The sequence below is a fragment of the Podarcis muralis genome, chromosome 3 (assembly GCF_964188315.1).
Source record: "Podarcis muralis chromosome 3, rPodMur119.hap1.1, whole genome shotgun sequence".
Classification (NCBI taxonomy): domain Eukaryota; kingdom Metazoa; phylum Chordata; class Lepidosauria; order Squamata; family Lacertidae; genus Podarcis; species Podarcis muralis.
This window is the reverse complement of record NC_135657.1, coordinates 43549060-43571879: the sequence shown is the minus strand read 5'-3', so window position 1 is coordinate 43571879 and position 22820 is coordinate 43549060. Positions and strand designations below refer to the sequence as shown.

Sequence of the window (22820 nt, the reverse complement as noted above, 5' to 3'; positions counted from 1 at the left end):
TCCCTTTAAAACATTATTCACATGTAAGATATGGACTGAAGCAAAATCAGTAATTAGAGGAACGGGTTGGCTTCAAAGTGCTGAGCAACTGTGTGGGAAATGATTATACCACAAGCCTCTGTGGTAGGTTGATGTGTGGAGATAAAGGCCCAAACTAAACATCAGACACAAACAGCAGCTGCTGGTGGGTGGTGGTTGATATTTATCAGGATTGAAGCAGCCAGGGAGAAGAGATTCTTAACTCTTTCCTTCCCTGTAGTCCCAATCTGAATCTGCAATTTGCACTGGAAGAAAATTACTTCATTAGCAGCCGCGAGTGCCAAGTTTGGCCTAAGGATAACGAATACGGGGCTCTTATACAACAATATTCATGGTTCAGGGGAAAGAGTTTAAAAGAAATTTCTCAAATTTTATGAATTTGTACTATCCTACAGATTAAATTTAGTCTGTGGATGGTCTCAAATTCACCTTTGTCACTGCAGGCCCAGGTAGCCTCTTTAGCAGTTTAGACCCTGCATGACAGAAAAAAAGTTATCCTGTCCCTGGTAATGTCTAGAACTGACTACTGGTAAATGGTCTGCCTTTGAAAACTATTTGGAAAATGCCCCTGGTGCAGAATGCAGCTTCCAGGCTACTGTCACTGGTTGTTTTGAACATACCACACCAATACTTAAAGAACTTCAGTGGCTGCCACTTCACTTCTTATTTTTTTTTAAATAGTTTTTTTTGTTAAGGGTTTTTTTTTTGTTTCTGAACCCAATTCAAAGATCTGGCGTTTTCTTTTAAAGTTCTATGTGGCTTGAGGTCCAGCTACCTGTATTAACCCTTATTCCTCTGTCAACCAATCTGTGAATTGAGGAAACCTTCAGCGGCTCTCCTAGCAGAAGCCTCAACGTGAAAGGCAACTAGAGAGGTCCTTCAGGATTGTGACACATGGTTCCTGGAACTCCCTCTCCAGAGATGAATATTATCATAATTTTGGTGCCAGGCAAATATGTCGTTATTTATTCAGTCCTTTGCTTACACCGTTGCCTTAATATACTGTTATCTGAACCTTGTATTTTATTCATCTTCAGTAAACCACCCTGGAAACAACACCTAAGGATAGTATACAAATCTTTCACAAGTAAACAAACATAGCAGGTTGATTGTAGGTGACATTCTCAGGGTCAGCTAATAGATACATAATTGTCATAAAATTGACTTGCATGAATTCATATGGAAAGAAAATATGCATGAACCCTGAATTTCTGTTAACTAAAAAAAAGGTCAAAAGGGCTGTCTCAACTGTGATTGTGTTTAATCAGGTAACTACCAATTCACAGACTAGTTTCTTCATGTGATCATCGCCAGTTTGTTAAATTCTGTGGCACAATTTATGTGGTATCCAATATATTGCCTCCAATATATTGTTAATTTCTAAATAAAACTGATCCAAATTTCAGTGCACTTATTTCCTATACCAAAGTAATTACATCACCATAAAATGAGTATTGTCACAGACACAGAGATGTGAGATTCTGTAACATCTTATTTTATATTATAGGAATACTTTCCAATATAGTCTCCTTTGGAAAAAAACAGAATTACTCATCAAATATTCCCATCAGTCTCAATGGGACTACTCCAAGGTAAGCAGTTTAAGAATGATAAACTGACTGGATTTTGGATTCTATCCTTGTTTGTTCCCATAGCGGCTTATTCCACATTTATATTCCCACCCTTACAAGCCATGTTTTTCATTATACAGTTCTCAAAATGAAAGGGATAGGAAATGACAGAAATAAATGATTAAACAATAAGACAGGTGTTTTTAAAATATAAAATAATTCCTTGAAAGGATAATCCTGCAAAATATTTTTGCATCTTTGAAATATTAAAAGGGGGGGGGGGGGAGAGAAGGAGTAATGAAACTTGAAAAGTCTGAGATTTCTCAGAATCTTAATGCAAAGGAAGCTTAGTCAAAAACCACCAGTAAAGGATTAACTGTTACAACATACCGTTAGACAATCTCAGCAATAAAATAAAATACTTTAACTTCTCAGAAGTTTAATTCCACACATGATTTCCCTTAATCACCTTTTGAAATTCTTCCAGGAGCCTAACCTAAAGCTCTCTCAATTGTTGGTAGTATTCAAATTATAGGACATATAGAATATGTATGCATTGGTTGCTATGGGTATGTTATGGCGTCACTTGCCACAGATTCTACAAGACAGGAACATTCTTTCTAAACCCTACTGAGAAAACCCCAAGACATGTTTTTATTTGGTATTCAAAACCATGGTACATTTAAGTAATACCTCAATGGAATAGCTTGTCTCTGGAGGCAAAATTGAGGTAAAATATTCAGGTAATTTGATTTGCTGGGGCAAAATGGTGAAAGTTTCAGGGGTGATCAATATATTGCCCATGAACTGCACATAGGTCTTAAACCACCTTTAGAGCATTTCCAGTAACTCCAGCTTTCATTTCAACACAAAAAGCTTGTAGCTGTTCCTTGTTGCACTGATAAATTCTGGAATGTTGAAAACAGGATGTCCCAATATTAAGGGTTCAGAAACAATGAAACAAGCCCAAATAATTATAGAAAGTCTCTTTCAAGGCTTGACTCAGAGGAAACACTTCCTGAATAGTAATACTTGTCATGGGCAAATGCATACTGGCATCTGCTATGTTCTTGACAAGGTTGCATAAATTTTACTATTCATAATCAAAATATGAATTTTTCTTAGCCTCCTCTCGTGACATATTTGTGAGAAAGTTGCCTGCCTTAGAGTCAATATAATATAGATAGTATATCATCTTCTCAGGCCATCATCTCCATCGCAGTTCCTTTAGTTTTCTCTAAAACCCACATTCCAACTAAAACTCACAGAATATGGGTTGTTCTGTATAAAATGGCTACTTACACAGCTCTGGTCTGGGCAGCAGTTATGGCCCATCATAGCTTCTCCTTTCCCCCCTGGGTAGTGAAAAGCCTCCTGGTATCGGCCAGCTATTGGGTCCTGCCTTGCCAGGGCACTATGAATGGCGGGATAGCCCACCAATGCTAAATTTGAACTGCCCAATGAGGGGCAGGCACAGGGGCAGAGCCTGGGTGGGGATTGGAGTGCAGAAATCTTTGCTCTGGTCCACCAGCCGGGAATAAAAGCCTTCTGAGCGGAGTCTTGCAGCTTAGTCAGCCAAAGAGCATAAAATATACTTTTGCTTCAGAATGCAAAGTAAGATGTTTAGAGACTTGCAGTATAACATTTGCTTATTTTCAGTTTTTCCATTCTATAACAATGAGATAACTTTATAAAATGGTGTTCACAGTGTTCTTGAAAATGGATTTTAGTAAAACACCATGCGGGTCAAAATGTGATTTGGAAACAGTGGCATGATCAGACTTTTCCTACTTGGCATTCTACTTAACAGTATAGTACCATATTATAGTGTAATAATAAAAGTTTTGAATAGTGATGAATGGCATGGCTGAAAATTCTTTTCTGTGGTTCCTCCCTCTCAGCCCCCTCCCCTAAACACCATACTTCAGATTAACAGTGCCACTTCAAGATACATTGCAAATCCCTCATTTTAATTTTCTGCTATCTGTCAATGACCTTGACTCACTTAATAACTATGATTTTTTTAAAGAAAAAACCCACAAAATATTAAGATACTGCTTGGAGTTTTCAATATAAATCTTATACAATATATCATCTTATATAAATCATATAACATTGAATATGGGTATTAAGGTTGCATACTCACATTTAAAGCACATCCCCCCTCAAGAATCCTTGGATCTGTTGCTTACCCCTCACAGCACTACAGTTCCCAGGATTCTCTTTTTGGGGGAGGTGGGGATGTACTTTAAATGCATAATGCATAAACAGCCAAAGAAACAGAACAGATGCTGCTTTACAACAGTTCTGGAAAAGAAAGTATTAGAAGGAAATTCATCTCCATGTGACAAAAATAACTGTGTATAAGAAAGGTAAAAATAAGGATTAGTAGAAGAGTAGTGTAATTTCTTCCCATATTTAAGCTTATGGAATGATGTCATTATGCATAGCAAACTCAGGTTAACAGTTACACATTTTATCTTGGATGTTTTTATCACCCCTTTCCCTTCATGTTCAGTTGAAACATACAGATGCTTATTGCATTTGCTGCTCTCTGTAGTTCCATCTATGGTTGCAGGAGTCTTTTTTGGTGTAAGAAAGTTTGGATTTACTGTCCTTCCTTAGACCTCCTTCGTGAACCTCTAAAATATTACTAGACACTATCAAAAGTTGACACAGAGGTTTATTATAGACTTAAATGCTATGCTGATTCCTGGGCACGATGGCAATGCCTTTGCAAAAGCAGTGATCCATGAACTTTCCATCTGGAAAGATCAACGTCTTTCCATCTGCACTCACAGTCTGCATGTCCTTTTCCTTGCATAATTGCAAATTTCAGAACTTTTCTTGACCAACACCCGAATATACTATAGCTAACAATGCAGCAACTCTAGTATTTATTTTTTCTTTAGTTGCTTGTGCCATATCTGCACAGTGGCATACATAAATGAAATGCTGCACAGAAGAGCATGCTATGTAGTATGCACAAAGGTTGCAAGTGGGCATGGTTTTGCAGAGAAGAGATATAAGCTCTAACAAAGAAATCAGAGATACAATAATTTAAAAATGAGTTCATATTCTCTAAGGAAGCTTAGCTTGCTAGCTACTTAATACTGACTATATTAAGGTCCTCTCCTTTGTTGGTAGAGTAGAAAAAAGAAGATGACCCATCAAAAATTGAATTCTACCTCTGTGTCAAGAAATCCAGTTGTACTCAGTGGTCTTTTTTCTTCCAGCACTACTGTAGCAGAATTTATAGCCCAATCTTTTACTAAATCTTTCTGGCTCTCGTTGATAACAGGCCTATCATAATCCTGGCTGTCATCCACTCCAAAAACCTGAAAATAAAACAAATAATCACACACATTAACTGAAAGCCTTCCCAATTAAATTAAATTTGAATGTCTGGGTGGTCCTCTAACAAATCAGTTAGCCAGTTAAAAAAAGAACAGACACTTGAATAGCTTGTTGTGAAGTGTAATTCTTGCCAACAATTTGCTATTAAAAATAGAGTTTTGCAAGCAGAACTGATACGTTCCAATTCTAGGGAAGGTTCAAGTAAGTTAACTATTCTTATTTTTCTAATGTTAGACTAATATGAAAAGAAGAGGGATGACCTAACTGTAAAAATAAAATAACTTCAAAATACTCTTTGAGGATTTTTCAAGCTTTTAATTTGTATATAAAGCTATGTTTATGCATTATTTGCTAGCATCGTGTGGATTATAAAGATCTCATTGGGTTTAAGAAAAATGTCGTCACTCTTGAGATATCTCCTCAATGTGAACATATCAATTTACTTGTGTTCCCTTAAAATGTGGTTAAGTGTGTGCATGCCTGCCTGAATACAGCAGGCGAAAACAGCCCACAGCAAGGAAGCTACAATCATGAGAAAACAATTACGCAAAAATCAATGGTAATTGACATCAGTCTTACTAGTAAAGCGAGTATGAGGTGATGTTGAAGACAGCTGCAGATTCCTTCTGCACTATGAGGAAAGATGTTAAAATACTTAAATTCTTTAATTCTATTGCAGGAACCAAAATGTGCCATCAGCACCCACAGCAGGCAAACATTACTCCTTAACACAGCCTCCAACTAATACCACATATTATTATATTAACTCTACTTTGTACTTATTAATAAAGTTCCCATTCTCTTCTCTTCCTTTTCTGCTGACTGATCTACAAAGGAGTTTACAACATCAGCTGAGTATACCATTTACCTATTTCTGTGTTTCTGTCATAGTACCAGCTTCCTTGTCCAACTTCCTCTACTCCACGGCGGGCTAGGGACAAAGGTAAGAGCTGTTTCCTAGTTCTGCTGGATCTCTCAGCAGCGTTTGATACAATCGACCAAGACATCCTTCTGCACCGTCTAGAGGAGCTGGGGGCACTGTTATACAGTGGTTCCGCTCCTTCCTCCTGGGTCGTGTCCAGAAAGTGGTGGTAGGGGATCAGTGTTCAGACCCCTGGGCTCTCACTTGTGGCGTGCCTCAGGGTTCCGTCCTCTCTCCCATGCTTTTTAACATCTACATGAAGCCGCTGGGATAGATCATCAGGGGGTTTGGGCTCTGTGTCCATCAATATGCGGATGATACCCAACTCTACCTCTCTTTTAAATCAGAACCAGTGAAGGCAGTGAAGGTCCTGTGTGAGTGCCTGGAGGTGGTTGGAGGATGGATGGTGGCTAATGGATTGAGGTTGAATCCTGACAAGACAGAAGTACTGTTCTTGGGGGACAGGGGGCGGGCTGGTGTGGAGGATCCTGAATGGGGAAATTGTGCCCCTGAAGGCCCAGGTGCACAGCCTGGGTGTCATTTTGGACTCACAGCTGTCCATGGAGGCACAGGTCAATTCTGTGTCCAGGGCAGCTGTTTACCAGCTCCATCTGGTATGCAGGTTGAGACCCTACCTGCCCGCAGACTGTATCGCCAGAGTGGTGCATGCTGTAGTTATCTCCCACTTGGACTACTGCAATGCGCTCTATGAGGGGCTACCTTTGAAGGTCACCCGGAAACTACAACTGTATTACAGTATTTTAATATTTTTTTGGAAGCCGCCCAGAGTGGCTGGGGAAAGCCAGCCAGATGGGCGGGGTATAAATAATAAATTATTATTATTATATTATTATATATAACTAATACAGAATGTGGCAGCTAGACTGGTTAATGGGGGCGGCCGCCAAGACCATATAACGCCGGTCCTGAAAGACCTACAATGGCTCCCAGTACGTTTCCAAGAACAATTATAAGTGTTGGTGCTGACCTTTAAAGCCCTAAATGGCCTCGGCCCAGTATACCTGAAGTAGCATCTCCACCCCCATCGTTCTGCCCGGACACCAAGGTCCAGTGCCGAGGGCTTTCTGGCGGTTCCCACTGTGAGAAGCAAAGCTACAGGGAACCAGGCAGAGGGCCTTCTTGGTAGTGGCGCCCGCCCTGTGGAACGCCCTCCCATCAGATGTCAAAGAGATAAACAACTACCTGACATTTAGAAGACATCTGAAGGCAGCCCTGTTTCGGGAAGGTTTTAATGTGTGACATTTTTATGTATTTTTAATCTTTGCTGGAAGCTGCTCAGAGTGGCTGGGGAAACCCAGCCAGATGGGCGGGGTACAAATAATAATAATAATAATAATAATAATAATAATAATAATAATAATAATAATTTTTCCCAGATTCTACTTACCTTTAAAGCTCTATTCATATGCTATCCATGTACATAACAAACTAGGGCCAAGCTTCCTGCTCCTGAGGTATGCAGCTAGAGCATGTGATGCTGGAAGGAGCATGCAACATGACCCCCCCCATGTGTTGAATCCATGTCTGAGTAAGGCTCAAGTGTCTCCATTAACTCATTACTTCTTGTTGATGTTCTTCTTTCAGTTAAGCAGACTTCACCTCTCTGCTTATTTACCACCAGATAGGAGAATACCCCTCCTACATTTTATTTCCCCCCTCAAGATATTTTCAGAGCCACCACAGAGTTTTTCCGGGTCATTTGGCCAGCGTGACTAAACCGCTACTGGCGCACGGAGGACCGTGACGAGTGCCAAAGCGCACGGAAACGCTGCTTACCTTCCCGCCACAGCGGTACCTATGTATCTACTTGCACCGGCATGCTTTTGAACTGCTAGTTGGCAGGAGCTGGGACAGAGCAATGGGAGCTCACCCCGTCACAGCGATTTGAACCGGTAACCTGCCAATCAGCAAGCCCAAGAGGCTAGAGCCAACACCCCAATCTTACTTTCTACAGAAGTACAAATAACAAAGTAACCTTTGTTATAATGGATTAAATGATTTCTTAAATAAGGATTTCAGGCTGTATCCACTGCTGTCCATGCATGAGCAGAAGAGATTTCCACTCATGCAGTGGGACTTCATAGTCGTCTCTCTCTCCCCGCCCCTTTACACAATTTGCTCTGCAGGGCTGAGGGGTTATCCAGAGTAGATCAGGGTAGTGCATGCAGGAGGGTGAGGAAGGTGAAGTTTCATTTTGTGAACTGAGAAGGCCATCTTATGAGTCCTAGTACTCCTGGCATTCTCTGGTGATGGCACAATAGAAAGGGCCTCCCAGACAGATTGAGTCTTTGGCAGAAAAGTAGAGGGAGAAGCACTCTTTCATGATGATGCTAAAAATTAAAATGCATGGGATATATACTACTCAACCTTTTCACACAAATGTTTGACCAACCTGCAGTAACAATGAAAACGTTATTTTCAATCTGTTTTGTCTCTGAAAAAATCAGCACATCAACATGTCTAAATAAGATAAGAAGGAAAATTAACACTATGGTGTGGGCTTCCAATAGCTGCTTAAGCCAGTACAAGGAGCTTGGGTATCCCAGTGGATTTTCTTTTTGTGGTTGTGGAACATTGTTTTACTTTATTGACAGCCAACTCCCTACCCCACCCCCAATATCACAGACTGCTTTTAGATCTTACAGGTTTCAGAAGAAGCTCACCAGATGCTATGAGGCTCTCAGAGAAAAACTCTGCCCTTGGATTAATGAAACTTGTTACATTTGGATCCTGACCACCATTTTAAAGTGATATTTAATATACTGAAATAAATTATTTGTCTACAGACAAGTGCCATTAAACGTTTAAGAAAAAGCAAAAGGCTACATGTTATTGAAGACTATTTTGGGAAAGATTCCTGAATACGTTAAAAGTGAACACAAATTATCTACTTTTTATAATTGTATAGTCTATTGTTGTTACTTGCCTTGGGACCTTATGGTGAAGGACAGGCAAGAAATCTTATGCATACATACATACATACATACATACTAACTACAATGCCCTGAGCAAACCATCTTCATTTATTCCAATCAGCTTCACTGAAGATAAATTTGAAAAATTCACACATTTAAACATTTGGAAGTTGCATAAATTATTTTCTCTAATGTATACTTTCTGAATTATAAAGTTATATGTATATGGGTATACAGTTCTCAGAAAAGATCCAGGTAAGAACACCTTGCATACTGTGATCTGGTCCCAAGAAACTACACCAAAAGTCAAAAAGCCAAAGGGTGATTTAGACTTCAGTTTCAAAATATGTTTGCCATGTGACACAGGGGCAGGTATACTGTTCATGCAAAAGTGGCCACTGTCAAAAGCAGTTTGACATGGCATGGGGGATCAGTTATTTAAAACAAAAAAAGTCAAAAATTCTACTTTGTGTAGCCCTCTCTGAGCATGCCCCAAGTAGCTCCTTGAATTGCAGATTAAGTTTTCTTTTCGTTTTCTGGCAAAAGTAGTGGTAGTAGACTAGGCTGAAACAAACCAAAACAATCAATTGCTCAGGTCACAACCCTACACACACACTTACTTGGAAGTTATATTATTGAAATATAATATAATTCTGATATAAATTTAAGATTGGGGACCACTGATTCAAGTAATTTGATACAGACCTGGCAGAAGTCCGTCATCAGCCAGATCAAATCGCCTCAGGACTCTCAATTTAGCAAGCCTTTAGAAAATATGAAATTTCAACACTCACCTTCAGAACCTGCATGAGCCTTAGCATTGTAAACAAATGCACAACAGTGATGATGCAGCAGTCCTAACACTACAGTGGTGCCTCGCAAGACGAAAATAATCCGTTCCGCGAGTCTCTTCGTCTAGCGGTTTTTTCGTCTTGCGAAGCAACCCTATTAGCGGCTTAGCGCTATTAGCGGCTTAGCGGCTATTAAAGGCTTAGCGGCTAAAAGGCTATTAGCGGCTTAGAAAAGGGGGGGGGAGCGAAAAAAATCGCAAGACTAGCAAGACGTTTTCGTCTTGCGAAGCAAGCCCATAGGGAAAATCGACTTGCGAAGCAACTCAAAAACGGAAAACCCTTTCGTCTAGCGGGTTTTTCGTCTTGCGAGGCATTCGTCTTGCGGGGCACCACTGTATTTCAAGAATTCCAACAGGTCTTCTAACCCCAAAACCTATAAATCATTGCAAATAGTCTGCTCTGTTCTTCCACCACCAGTCATTCATCCTCTCTTGCTCATGATTACTATTTCTTGCCTCCACCTCAGCAATATTATTGTGCTATGCCAGCTGAAAGTGTGCTGCCTAAGTCCTATTCTGAACAGGAGGTAATGGCAACTGTTGTGTGTTGCTGCCTTTTAAGCCTTCTGGGGGAAAATTTGCTCCCTTCTGTTTATTTTTGTAGCTCATGCCTCAGTGTTCTCCTGGGCATGCCTGATTATCTTCTTTGAGTGTGGGTGGTCTGGTTTTGGCTCCAACCCAGTTGCTACAACTTAGTATCAGAAGGGGTGATACATAACATCTAGATCTTTTTATATTGTTTTAATTCAACTAGTGTTTAATTACCTTTTAATGAATATCCTCTCTATGTTTTAGCATTTTCTATTTTATCTGTGTCATTGTATTTTTATCTGTACCTCACCTTGCAAAAAAAGGTGGGGTGCAAATAAATATAATACAGTGGTGCCTCGCAAAACGAAATTAATCCGTTCCGCGAGTCTCTTCGTCTTGCGGTTTTTTCGTCTTGCGAAGCACGGCTGTTAGCGGCTTAGCGGATATTAGCGGCTTAGTGGCTTTAAGAAAAAGGAAACAAACTCGCAAGAACTCGCAAGACGTTTCGTCTTGTGAAGCAAGCCCATAGGGAAATTCGTCTTGCGGAACGACTCAAAAAATGGAAAACCCTTTCATCTAGCGAGTTTTTCGTCTTGCGAGGCATTCGTCTTGCGGGGCACCACTGTAATAACAACAATAACAACATCTAGAAGCCAGTTTCAGAAGGCAAATGGCTGCACTACTGTAAGACTAGAGAATTTTAAAAGTTTAAAAATTTTAAGTTTCATTGTGGATTACTTCCTTTCTGTGACCAATGCAAGAATAAGCCCATGCAGCTAGGGTTGCCACATGGAAAATGGAGCAAGCTTGTTTTCTCCCACACTAGAAACTAGAACCAATGGATTCAATTTACAAGAAAGAAGATTCCAACGAAACGTAAGGAAGAACTTTCTGACAGCAAGAGCTTTTCCACATTTTAAGGGCTCCTTCAGGAGGTGGTGGGTTCTTTTTTTCTTGGAGGTTTTTAAGCAGAGGTTGGATGGACATCTGTCATGTATGCTTAAGTTGAGGTTCCTGCATTGAAGGGAGTTGGGCTAGATAAACCTCAGGATCCCTTCCAACTCTACAATGCTATGATTTCATGATCTGGTGGCCTGCAATCCTCTTCTAGTTTTGTTTGAGAGTAGGTCACACTCCTAAAAACACATCAAACTAACAAGTTATTTGGAGGGACCACAGCATGTACTTATGTTCTGTGAAGCAGGTGATAATGCCAAGGAAAGTGACCTAGAACTGCAGGATGAATTTAGGGTGCAAACCAGACAAGTGCAGTGAGGTCTGTGTTCTTTCAACCAGAAATCTCTCTCCAGCCAGCACAGTTTCCTTCACCTGTCATAAGCACAACTAGACAAACCAATAGGAATCTGGTAAGTGAAACTTGTAGGGAGACTGTAAAACACAGCTGAATCTAGGCTTTCAGCTTGCCACTCTCCTACTTGCTTAAGACAGGCAATAACTGCCCCCAGGCAAGCAGCCAAGTGGAAAACTGGACTTGCTTTTCTTTCCACCAGCAGAGCAGTTTTCTGCTGCAAAGGCAAATGCTGCACTCATATCTCTCTAATTCTTCTGCTCTCTGGATGCTGAATAGAGAAAACAAAGGGAGAGCCACAAATACATCCCACAGCATTACACTTAGTATTCTTATCTGGGGAAATGCAACAGCACAGTGCCTGCACGCACCTCCTCACTGTTGGCATTAAAGACAACAGAGACAAAGAGAGTATAATGTTGTGTTGCTGCAGTTGGAGAAAAACATTGACTAAGTACCAACCACCAGTGGGAACTCTCTACTGTATTGTTCAACTCTTCTATTTCTGTCACCCACGTACAGATGGTATCCCCATCATCTTAAAATGTATATTTTAACTTTAAATATTAATAAAGCAACACTGGTTTTTCTTTAAAAAATCTCAATGACCTCTTAAAATGATCAAATATAAACATTTCTAGCCCATGTTTTGTTTAATATCATTTCAAAAGTATTTCTGGGAACTAACCAAGGTCTTCACACCAGAGTCAACATTTGAAAATCAGTCACATACTATATGTTATGGGGATGGGTGATCACTTCTGTTTCAGATAGTAAGTTATAATAGTTGCTTGTTACTTTCCCTTTTCACTGAGGACACAAAACACACACTTCATATCAATTGAGAACTGCAAAGTACACACTTTCAACATGCCACATTTTGTTATTGTTAAAATAATCTATTATGATGATGGTGAATTCCCAGTGTTATTTCTCCTATGTAATAAACTCCTCAATTGAATGAAAATTACTTTAGAAGTGCACCTGACCCCACAATCTTGGGGCAGCAACTTGCTTTACGTTTTGTTGTTTGGTTCAAATACAATGCACGTTTCATTTATATATCGGTACCAGCTGAGCATGGTGCATTCATTATTCACAGTGTTGTGTACTGAATTGACTTGAAAAGAATTGGGCTCCAACTTTATATGAAATTGTATCATGAACAGCAGAAATTTAAAATGCATATGCATCATTTTCTTGACCTTTAACGTGCTATTTATTCATTATTTCAACTTTTATGCTGCCTTCTCATATAAATATATAAAAAGCAGTATGCAGTAAAGTAACATGTAATTAAGAATTACTCATCTGTTGAGAAATCATTAAAAATCACAAATTCATACACTCTTACATAAAATAGCCAGAATACACAAATCTTTCAATCCAACACAATCAATTGAACCAATGTTTCCCACAAAGTGAAACATTCCTCTTCTATTTCCTGTTATCTGCAGTAGTAAGAATTTATTCAGTTTCTCCAGGAGTGAATAATAGATATTTTATTTGGCATGATTCATTCCTGAAGCAACTGGTTCAAGTTTTGATCCAAAATAGGATACTGATGTGTTGAGTAATTTTAAAACAAAACAAAATATCTAGAGATCAAATGAAGTTCCTTTTCTTTGAAACGAAAAGAGGAGTCCATTTTCCTAGTCCTAAATCTGCTCACTTTGAAAATGAAAGTAACATGGAAGTTACTTAATAAAAGTTAAGTAAATTGAACTACAGTGATACCTCGGGTTACAGACGCTTCAGGTTATGCATTTTCGGGTTGCGCACCGTGCTGAACCCAGAAGTACTGGAAAGGGTTACTTCCAGGTTTTGGCGCTCGCGCATGCACAGAAGCACTAAATCGTGCTTTGCGCAGAAGCGCCAAATCGTGACCGGCACATGCGCAGACGCGGCGCTGAGGGTTGCAAACGTGCCTCCCGCACGGATCACATTCGCAACCTGAGGTTCCAATGTACTGAATTAAAAAGATACAGAAAAAGCTACAATTTAAAAACAATAAAAGAAATTGGATGCTTATTTAAAAGATATTTGCCATCTGAAATTTCAGTTAGATTATGCATCTCTTAAATTAAGTAACCTGGTTTAAAAAGGAAATGTGAATCAAATGTCAACATTTTAATCATAACATTTTAACTATAGCTAAATTTGCCCGTCATACCAAGCCATAGTTTAGCACAACATGCATGAACTGGAAGAAGCCTGAGCAAGCCTTAGGCTCATGTGCTCCCCTCTCCTCCTACCATGTGGCTGGGAGCAGGAGTTCAGAAGCTTTTGCTTTTAATTAGCCATCAAACTATTACTAACATCATCTATAGCTGGTTTCAAACAACCCAATTTCAAACTGGTTTCTGAAGCTGGCTTGTTTAAACGAATTCTACAATACATAATTGGTGTAAACCAACATTCTAGATCTGGCTGACACAACAAGCTATGGTTAACCAAAAGCGGGACTGAAATGTTGTGGACTCCTCTTCCCAACTGTGAGGAAAGGAGGAAACACATGAACCAGAAGATGGGTCGAGTTTGTTGCAGCTGCCATAATAAATTACAGTTTAGTATGACATACAAACATGACCCTTGCCTGCATTTTGATGTAAAATTCTGAACCAAAACGTATCTGATTTGAGGTCAAGCATCATACTGGGTGGGGAGCACAGGCTTAGGGACCGAATGCTGCCCTCCGGTCCTCTCCAACTGGCCCCTGGGACTCTCCCCATGTCATGTCTGGCCTCCTTTGTAGGCCACAAAGACCCTCCTTGGGCAACACCCATTACTGGCCCTGATCTCCCATGCTGTTGCATGATTGGAATATGTCATTAACCGTGATGATGCCTCTTGCCTGCCTGGATGAAGGCTAAAGAGAGTATATGGAAAGGCGTGTGAAGAAACTTTTGACTTTTGCATGGCTGGGATTTAGTCCACTGTACATGATGCTGAAAAACAACAACACTCTATGACTAATAAGTTTCAACCCTGGCTTCCAAACGTTCAAGGCTCTTAGGATTCAGGTAAATGATCCTGCTTAGTATCCTTATTATCAGAGAAAGCTAAAGAGAAATCCTTCCCCATTTCTCCCCTAAGCAGATATACGGAAAGGACAAGCACCAGAAGGTTTGGTTTATGCTTTGGGGCTAAGATAAAGTCTACTGACTTGTAAGCCAACTCAATAAACAAGTCCAGAATGTAAGAATGAAGGAACATAAGAAGTTCCTGCTGGATCATGGCAATGGCCCATCTAGTCTAGCATACTGTTCTTACAGCGTCCAACCAGATGCCCATGGGAGGCATGCAAGAAGGAGCTGAGCTCAACCACTCTCTGCCCACCTTTAATTCTCAGCAACAGGTATTCAGAGGCTTACTGCCTCTGACAGTGGAGGTGGAACATATCTACTAATAATTAAGTCCTATTAGGATTAGAATTGGTGTCTAAATGGTTATAGGAATTATAGCATGCATGTTTAGGAAACTGTAACTAGCTCATTTTCTCACTAAATTATTTTTTATATATTCCTTGGGTTGCATCCAAATTTGGGAACCATGGAGATCTGCTTTCGCTAAAGGAAGGGGAATGGTTTTATTTTTGGGGGGCCACTTCCTTCTTCTCCTTGCAGCCCCCTGTAAATCTACTGTGGGTGGTCAGGGACCCTTGGGGGCAGCATAAGTGGTGGCCCTGCCAGTGGGCTGCAGAGCGTCAATATGGCCAATGCTCACAGCGCTAGTAGTCTTTTGTACCGTTGTTCATTGTGTATGTGAGGTCATCCATGGCTATCAAAAGGAGAGCTAGTCCAGTAAAGTTGCCAGGGAAAGCAAATAAAACCAGGAGAGAAACTTCTGGAGGATTGCAGACTTCCTATCTCTGCTTTAAATGGATATACCTGACCAAATTATTGTGGTTCTTTTTTTAAAGGGCGAGAGAAGAATCTTGCTAAATATTAGTGCTGAACTTTAATAGTTCCTTAAAAGTTTGTTTTATTGCAAACTTGATACAAGACAGGTGGAGTATTGGGCAACATAATCCTTGCTTCATTCTTTTCACTGTATAGCAGTCAACATGGTTGGAAAATAGAAAAATCTGTTTAACACATAGTTCGTATGTACTCAAGAAGTAGGTTCGAAATACCCTATTGCTGCTTAGTACATAGCTTGCAATGAGGGATGAAATACTAAGAGTTCAAAATGTGGCTTTAAAAAGAATATATTTTTAAAAACACCCTGATTTATTAGAATAATTGTAGTTACTAGGACCCCACCATAAACACCATGGATTGGGGTTTTAACAATGGCACTCTTATTTAAATTGCTTACCTTATCAATCATCTTGCGAGCTTCTACTTCCTCAGCATTGGGGTTTTCCAGTTCAATAGTGTAAGTACCTTTATCACTTTGGTCATCCTCCTCCTTTTCAACAGCCACCGAAACGACCTGGCTTTTAATCTTTTTCTCCATGTCCTCAGTTGTACTTGGTCTATTTCCAAGACTTCCAGAACTTCTCAATAATGCAGTTTGTAAGAAAGGCAGTGCAGCAGAAGGCTCTTCTGACTTTTGCTTCAGAAGTTTTGCATGTACTGCTCTTTGTTGGGCGGAGCTATTCTGTGAAGGTGGTAAACTGCCTTTGGAGTCGCCTGATGCAGGTCTCACTTTTTCAGTTCTTGTAGGGGGTGCCGGAGAAGATGTTTCAGGGAGCAGAACTCCCACGTTTTGAGAAAAGGAATAAGATCTCCTCTTCCGGGAATGGCCTTCATCAAAAAACTCGATCATAAAAGCAGTCTGACTAACAGTTGGCTGGTCTGAATGCTTCTCTGTGTCCTGGGATTTTGTGTGCAATTTTTTCTGCTCAGCATAATGATGCCTTAACTGTTCTTCAAGTGCTGCCCGTCTACTGTAATGCCTGTGTGCTCCGGCATTTTCTGAATCGCTCTGTGTCCCATCGTCATGTTTATTTCCTGCAAAGACAAAACAAAACATAGAAATCTAGCTCTACATGAGCAGCAGTAATGCGGAAAGAACCTCCAAAAGTTAAGTGAATACAGAGACAATATTTGCTTTTCTGTTAGAAGCTCAACTGTCTGTTAGTAACAAGCTCTGCAAGCTTCCCATAGCAACAACAGACACATTCAGACTTGCCATGCACAATGGAGTCTTTTGCCAGCTAATCAGTGAGGGAGATGCATTTGAATTGTCTTATTCAGAAAACAGTCAGTTCCCAATCATGCTGGATGATGAAATGTGAATGTGCTGCAACAGCTATACCAAAATTAGCAGATCAGTATGCCTTCTAAACTGTATTAGTACCTAGCTACAAATAACTCATGAGCCAGAAAACAAACCTTTGCTTCTAAACATATTCCAGGAAGGGTAGAAAGTAAAACAGGAGGTAACAACTGTACAGTTGCCACTATCAGTGGAAAGCTTTTGGCAAAAGCTTCGGTTTGGAACATTAGAGTTGTTTTCCCAGAATAATTTTCCAGTTAGTTATCAGTGTGGTTTCCGGAATACAATTCTTTATTAGCAGCAATAAACAATTATGGGTTTTCCCCATATAACGAACGGAGACGGAGCAAAACAGGGCAGCTTTAGACTTTTAAAAGAACCCTTTTATGACTGCAGCCCTGTACCCACTTATCTGGGAGTAAGTCCCTTTCAACTCAATGGGGCTTAATTCTAAGGAACCATATTTAGGATTGTGAGATGCCTAGGGAAAAAGTTCTAGGTGAACACTGAATATTTGAAAGTAAAGGAAGTTTGAATGTATATAAAATCAAACATTGTAAGAAAATATATATTTAAAGAGATTAACACGGTCTTACTATAGTTATACAAACAACAGAATGTCTCAAGGTATGTCCACATAATTTCTGGTCTCTGCAGTCCTGCACCAATTCCCGTACCTGCTGGGCTACCTCAGCACACCTAAGGCATACTTGGGATTTGGCTATTGCACAGCCTTCATTCATAACCATTCCTAGCCAGAAAACACAAGCCCTTTGTAGCCTGCTTTTGACCAAGAACTGTTGTGCCAGGTTTGATCTGCTGCAAGCAGTCATTACACAGCATTTTGTCCATGCAATTAGTTATCTGGAAGCTCATGCTAGAGATGGTCGAAAATGGCTGTGGATTGCACTGCTAATCTTCAGTATAGTTAACTGGTGCAATATATCCATGAGTATAGCAGTTACAAACTGATAAAATCAAAAAGCCCAGAATTGTAGTTAGATACAAAGATGCTCAATTTACAAAGTATGATAAGAAGGTAGTCCATCTTCAGAACACTGCAATCTTCCTGGGATATGGGCTCTTCAACCTGCTGTTCTAAATTTATATTTAGTAGTAGAATAAATGCTGATTATGGAAATTGCACTAAAATTGGCTTGAGAATTCATTAAAACATGCTAATGGTATCTTATGCAAATTTTGCTCCTAAAGAGCAACCTTCTTTTAATGCATAATATGCATAATTACTTACAGGATACCATTTAAAGTTTTGAGTTAATTAGTTACAGTTCTGGAAGAATTTTCAAATAAGAGTTGTAACTTATATGAATTAGTTACAGCATTCTATTTTACATTGAGTGTGCCAGAGTAACTTCCTTATTAGAAGAAATAGAAACATGTTTCAGCTGAAATAATTTAAAATATATACTTATTTTTGAGTGAGTATACTATGTATTACTATTACAGTATACTATTACTATTACTATTACTTATTTTTGAGTGAGTATACTATGTATTACTATTACAGACTAAATATCACTCATAAGATCAGACAAACCATCCTGAGAGATTTGTATGAAGTATAATAACTGCCAATCAGCAGGAAGATGTGGGTGAGCAATAAAGTGAAATAATGTTTTAAAAATATGAGTTGTAAAGGACTTTGCTTTAGTAAGGGTAATCTGAAAGGCAAACCAAAGGAAAGTTTTTCAGTCAAACGTAAATCACTGAGCTGATAAAAAGGAATCAGAAAATTAGAAAACAATTTAAACCTGTTAAAATTATTAAGTTGAAGTCTATGACCTATATTCACCAGCTTTATAAAGCTTGCTGAAATGTTCATCTCCATTTTTCTCATGTCTGCCCAAAACCCATTTTAAGAAGCTTGAATCCCCCCCAACCATTCACCACTTATTGAACATTAAACTTTATTGAAAAGTGATGCTTGAACATGGATGCATTTTTAATCTTTTGTGAATACAATATTAGCAAGTTTGCTTTGGTATTTGTGTTTTGTTTATTCACAAGCTCTGAATAAAAAGGTACAATTTGGCGGGGGGGGGGGATGTCCTGGCAGAATTGGTTGTCACTTGATGCTTTGTCTAAAACATTCTGGTCTGTAAGAATTCTAACAGAGTGTAGTAAATGTGTACAGTTCCAGTTAGCATACTTACGGCTGAATATTCAAGACAAAGGAAATAAATACAGCTGAAATTATTTGTTTTACCTTTCAGTCTCTTCAAGTAGACTGGAACATCACTCTTAATACTTTTTGAATCTTCCTCTGTTGATTCCCAGATCATTGTTGGGGGATTGTTTTGTGCTAACCAGTTTGCCACTTTGCTCTCCGGTGCCATCATCACAGTTTGAAGCCCAGGAAGATCCTGGGCACCAGAAGGAGAAGGCTTCTTAGATTTGTGGCGCTGATCTGGAGTGAATTTTGTAACATGATCTTTGATGGTTACTTTTCCTGGGGTGCTGTCATCAAATTCAATAGTAAATGAAGCATGCCCTGCCCCTGCTATGTGTGTGTCTTTTGTTGGGATCTCATGAATAGTACCCTCAGGTATTTGGGAATGTTGATGGAATTCCTTTGTAGGGATTTCAAAATAACTTGGCTCCCTACAGAAAGGATAATTTTCTTCTTCGCTTGCAGCTGCAGATTGCTCCTCAGCTTGCTTGCCATCTGTGCTGCATCCTATTAAGAAAAACAAAGAAATTGAAATTCTCCAATATTGCAAAAGCCGAGGCTTCAAGGAATTTCAGAGTTCACATAAAAGCCAGGAGACAATTCTTGGGAAGGACATAAGAAGAGCCCTGCCAGATCTGATCAAAGGCCTATTTAGTCCATCATCCTGTCTCCCAGTTGCCTGTGGGAAGCCCACGAGCAATGCAGAAAGACTGAAAAATATAGCTCCAGAATTGCAAGTCTTCTCTGTTGATAGTTCCATATTGAAGACAGGCATGAAAGTACGCACATCTAACCGAAAGAAAGCTCACTAAGAATGCCAAAGAAACAAGTTCATGGGTATCAAAAGATTACACAATTGAATAGAGCCATGGGGAGGGGTATCTTTGTCCTCTTCATCTGCATGAAGTCCTGAAGAGTAAATATGAACTTGGCTTTAATTCAGATTTGAATATATCCCTGCCAATGGAAGCAAATAAGCTAGATTGCAGCGACTCAAGACACTTCTGAAAATCCAATGCCGAAAAGTACAGTGCAGGAAAGGAAGATAAAATTAAAATGGAATGTAACGTCTATAAGCAGTAAGAAACATGCAGAAGTTTGTAAATATCTTGCTTTTTGATGGATAAAGAAGCAGGAGAAGAGAGGAACAATGTACATTCTGAATAAATGCTAAATCCAAGCTTTTGTGGAGCTGCTAGCAAAACATTATGCATTCAGCACAATAAGCTTGCTTGCCAAGTATTAGAGATTTGAATGCACCACAAGCGACTGCTGCTGAAGTGAGTACTGGTAAGTCGATTCCAATGGCTGAATGGAGCAATATCATTTATTTTTCAAGATGCACATAAAGTAACAAAACAGATAACTTTAAAACACTAACACATTTTAAAGAAATCTACTAACATATTTACTCTGTGGATGAAAATGGTACAATGTCATGCAAAATGCATTTTAAAATGGGCAGCACAGCAAACAGAATATTCACAATGATTTTCAGGAGTCATGTCATTTAATTTTACTATCGTTTCTTTAGAAAGAAGCTAAAAAGCTGGGTCTGTGTTTCATGTTAAAGTGTTAATGAATTCCAGCGCAACATACAGCTGAAGACATTGGGGAATGAATGTTATTGGCAAGGGATCAGAGAACTGGTACACAGTATCCTGTGATCTTCAGCCTCAACAGAAAAGCAGCCGATGAGGTTTACTTTGTTTTACCACAGTGTTAAAATATAAAATGCTTGTCCAATTTTAAAAGATTATTCCAATGAAGATTCACAGTTTTATGCAACATCTCCTGCCAAGACTAAATAAGAACTAGGAAAATTGCTCTGGAATGCACATTTTTGCTCCACTTTCTGTGCAAAAAGATAGGTTTTTAAATTACTTTTAAACTGTCTTTTCTACGGTAATTACCTTGTTAGAAACTGGTAAAGAGATTTCCTCCACCTCCCTTGCAATTAAGATCTATAATACATCCACTTAATTAAGCAACAAAAATTGCTCACACAAGAACGCATACATTGGCCCAGATCAAAAAGTGCTCATGTGCAACTTCTCATGCTGCTAGGTGCCTCCCTCCTGCTTCAGCCCACATTTCCATATCCCACATTATTCTGGAGGGTACTATAACCTTCAGGAGCAGCTTTACAGGGGACTCAGGTGGAGAATGGGGTTGGAATCCCCTGTTGAACAAGTGACATTCTGCTTTTTGTATCTTTGGCTTGAGGCCACTCTATAAAATGTCTTAGATTTTTTTAGTTACAGCACAAGAGACAAAAGCTACCAGTATACTAACTTTGGTGGGTTAAAAAGTCAACTTCCTCCAATTAGGTCTTTGGCCCCTGAATTGATGTTGCTGTTGCTTTGGGGAACTGTGCTAAATCACTTCTTAAGAGGGAAGTTGTTAATAGATTTTAAATATCCTTACCTTTTCTAGTAAGCACTGTAGCATGCAAAGAGTTAACAGTTCAAAAATGAGTTCTCTGCCAGGATACTGTGTACTACAATAGTGATGGGAAACAAGACAGGCAAGTTGCTTAACTACCATGCAATGCAGAACTGGATGTACATGAAATGAATGGTATCTATACAAGAATGACAAAATGTGAGCATCTACGGATTCGAAATCAGGAAAGTAGCCAAGGCTTCTGGAGATGAAAAACAGCAAGGTTTTGCTTTCAATGGAAAACAGCACAGTGAAGGAAGCAAGAAATGCTCAGGGCAGAAAGCTGGTAGGGAACAGGAGGATAATAAGAGCAGGTGTTAACAGCAAAGCCAGGAGCTAAGAGCGAAGCTGGGTAAAGTAGTAAGGGGTGGCCTGCAGGGAAGTCCATGGAAGGAAGAACAAAGACAGAACAAGTCTGTTTTGATATGTGATGCTTTCAGAGAAGCAGTTAGGATGGATTCTGGATTGAAAGAAGTAAAAGTGCTTGTTTATATGAAGGAGACGGATTCTGTAGGAGTGGGAGCTAATAGACCAGAAGTGCAATGATACTTATCATCTCAACTGTTCTAGGAAGAATTCAATAGCTGGAGATTGAAATATTAGCACTGTGCTTTATCAAATACACTCTGTTACAATATATTGCTTGGCAGCCAAGTTATTTCCAACTCTCCTATCTTCTTGTAAATTCTTCACTATTAAACAGGCAGCTCAGTGCTCCCAATATTGGGGTGTGTTCATAGTTAAAACCTGTTAAAAATTTAAAGAATTACAGTGCAATTTACTGTTTAACATGTACAGTTTCATAGAATCTGACAATCATTAAGAATGCAAGTAACAGATGCAAAGAAAGCTGTAGTCAAGAACCAAGAAAATCAAATCAAAGAGATCTAGCTGGAAATAAATTATAAAAAGTTTGCAGCCAGCAAATATTCACTAACAAAGCTAATCTGTAATGTTCTTTTTGGGTGGGGCCGGTTATAAAGGCATCATGACCTTAGCAGTTCAATAATTGTTTCAAGGGTATTTCTTCCCTGTAACAGATTTTTAACTAGTCAGAATGTATAAATGGAGATTTGTTTCAGAGCTCTCTGGATAACCACGAGAAACAAGAACTATATAAATGGCACAGACATAAGCATAATTAATTAGCATGTTTTGCTCTTGGTTTTGTTTTTGTTTTGTTTTGTTTTGTTTTGTTTTGTTAACCACCAGTACTTCTAAGTTCAAAAGTACCCCTAAAGTGTGTTTGCAACTCCCCATACCCAAGTCAATTAGAAAATGTGTTTTGATAGAAAGTTAATAGCATAAGTGAACCTACAATAAAAAGTTGCTATGTAGACTGCTCTCATTCAGGATTCCTGCCAACCAGCCATGCTCTCTCCTATGATATTACATGTGTTCCTCATTTTCCCGATAATCAGTCAGTATTTGACGCACAATAAG

The 22820-nt window shown here is 39.3% G+C and overlaps 1 protein-coding gene across 11 annotated transcripts in view; it reads right to left on the bottom strand.

Moving 5' to 3' along the window:
• The window catches only part of CEP170 (centrosomal protein 170), a 75835-nt gene that overhangs the window by 23395 nt on the left and 29620 nt on the right, over positions 1-22820 (bottom strand). For 8 of the 11 annotated variants that reach the window (XM_077925733.1, XM_028724123.2, XM_077925737.1 and 5 more), the window contains exons 8-10: positions 18969-19439; positions 15836-16473; positions 4799-4948 (exon numbers count right to left, since the gene is read on the bottom strand). In XM_077925733.1, the coding sequence (XP_077781859.1) occupies positions 4799-4948; positions 15836-16473; positions 18969-19439 (1259 nt within the window). The remainder of the gene's footprint in view (positions 1-4798; positions 4949-15835; positions 16474-18968; positions 19440-22820) is intronic. The other 3 variants (XM_077925739.1, XM_077925741.1, XM_077925742.1) reach the window with 2 other exon arrangements.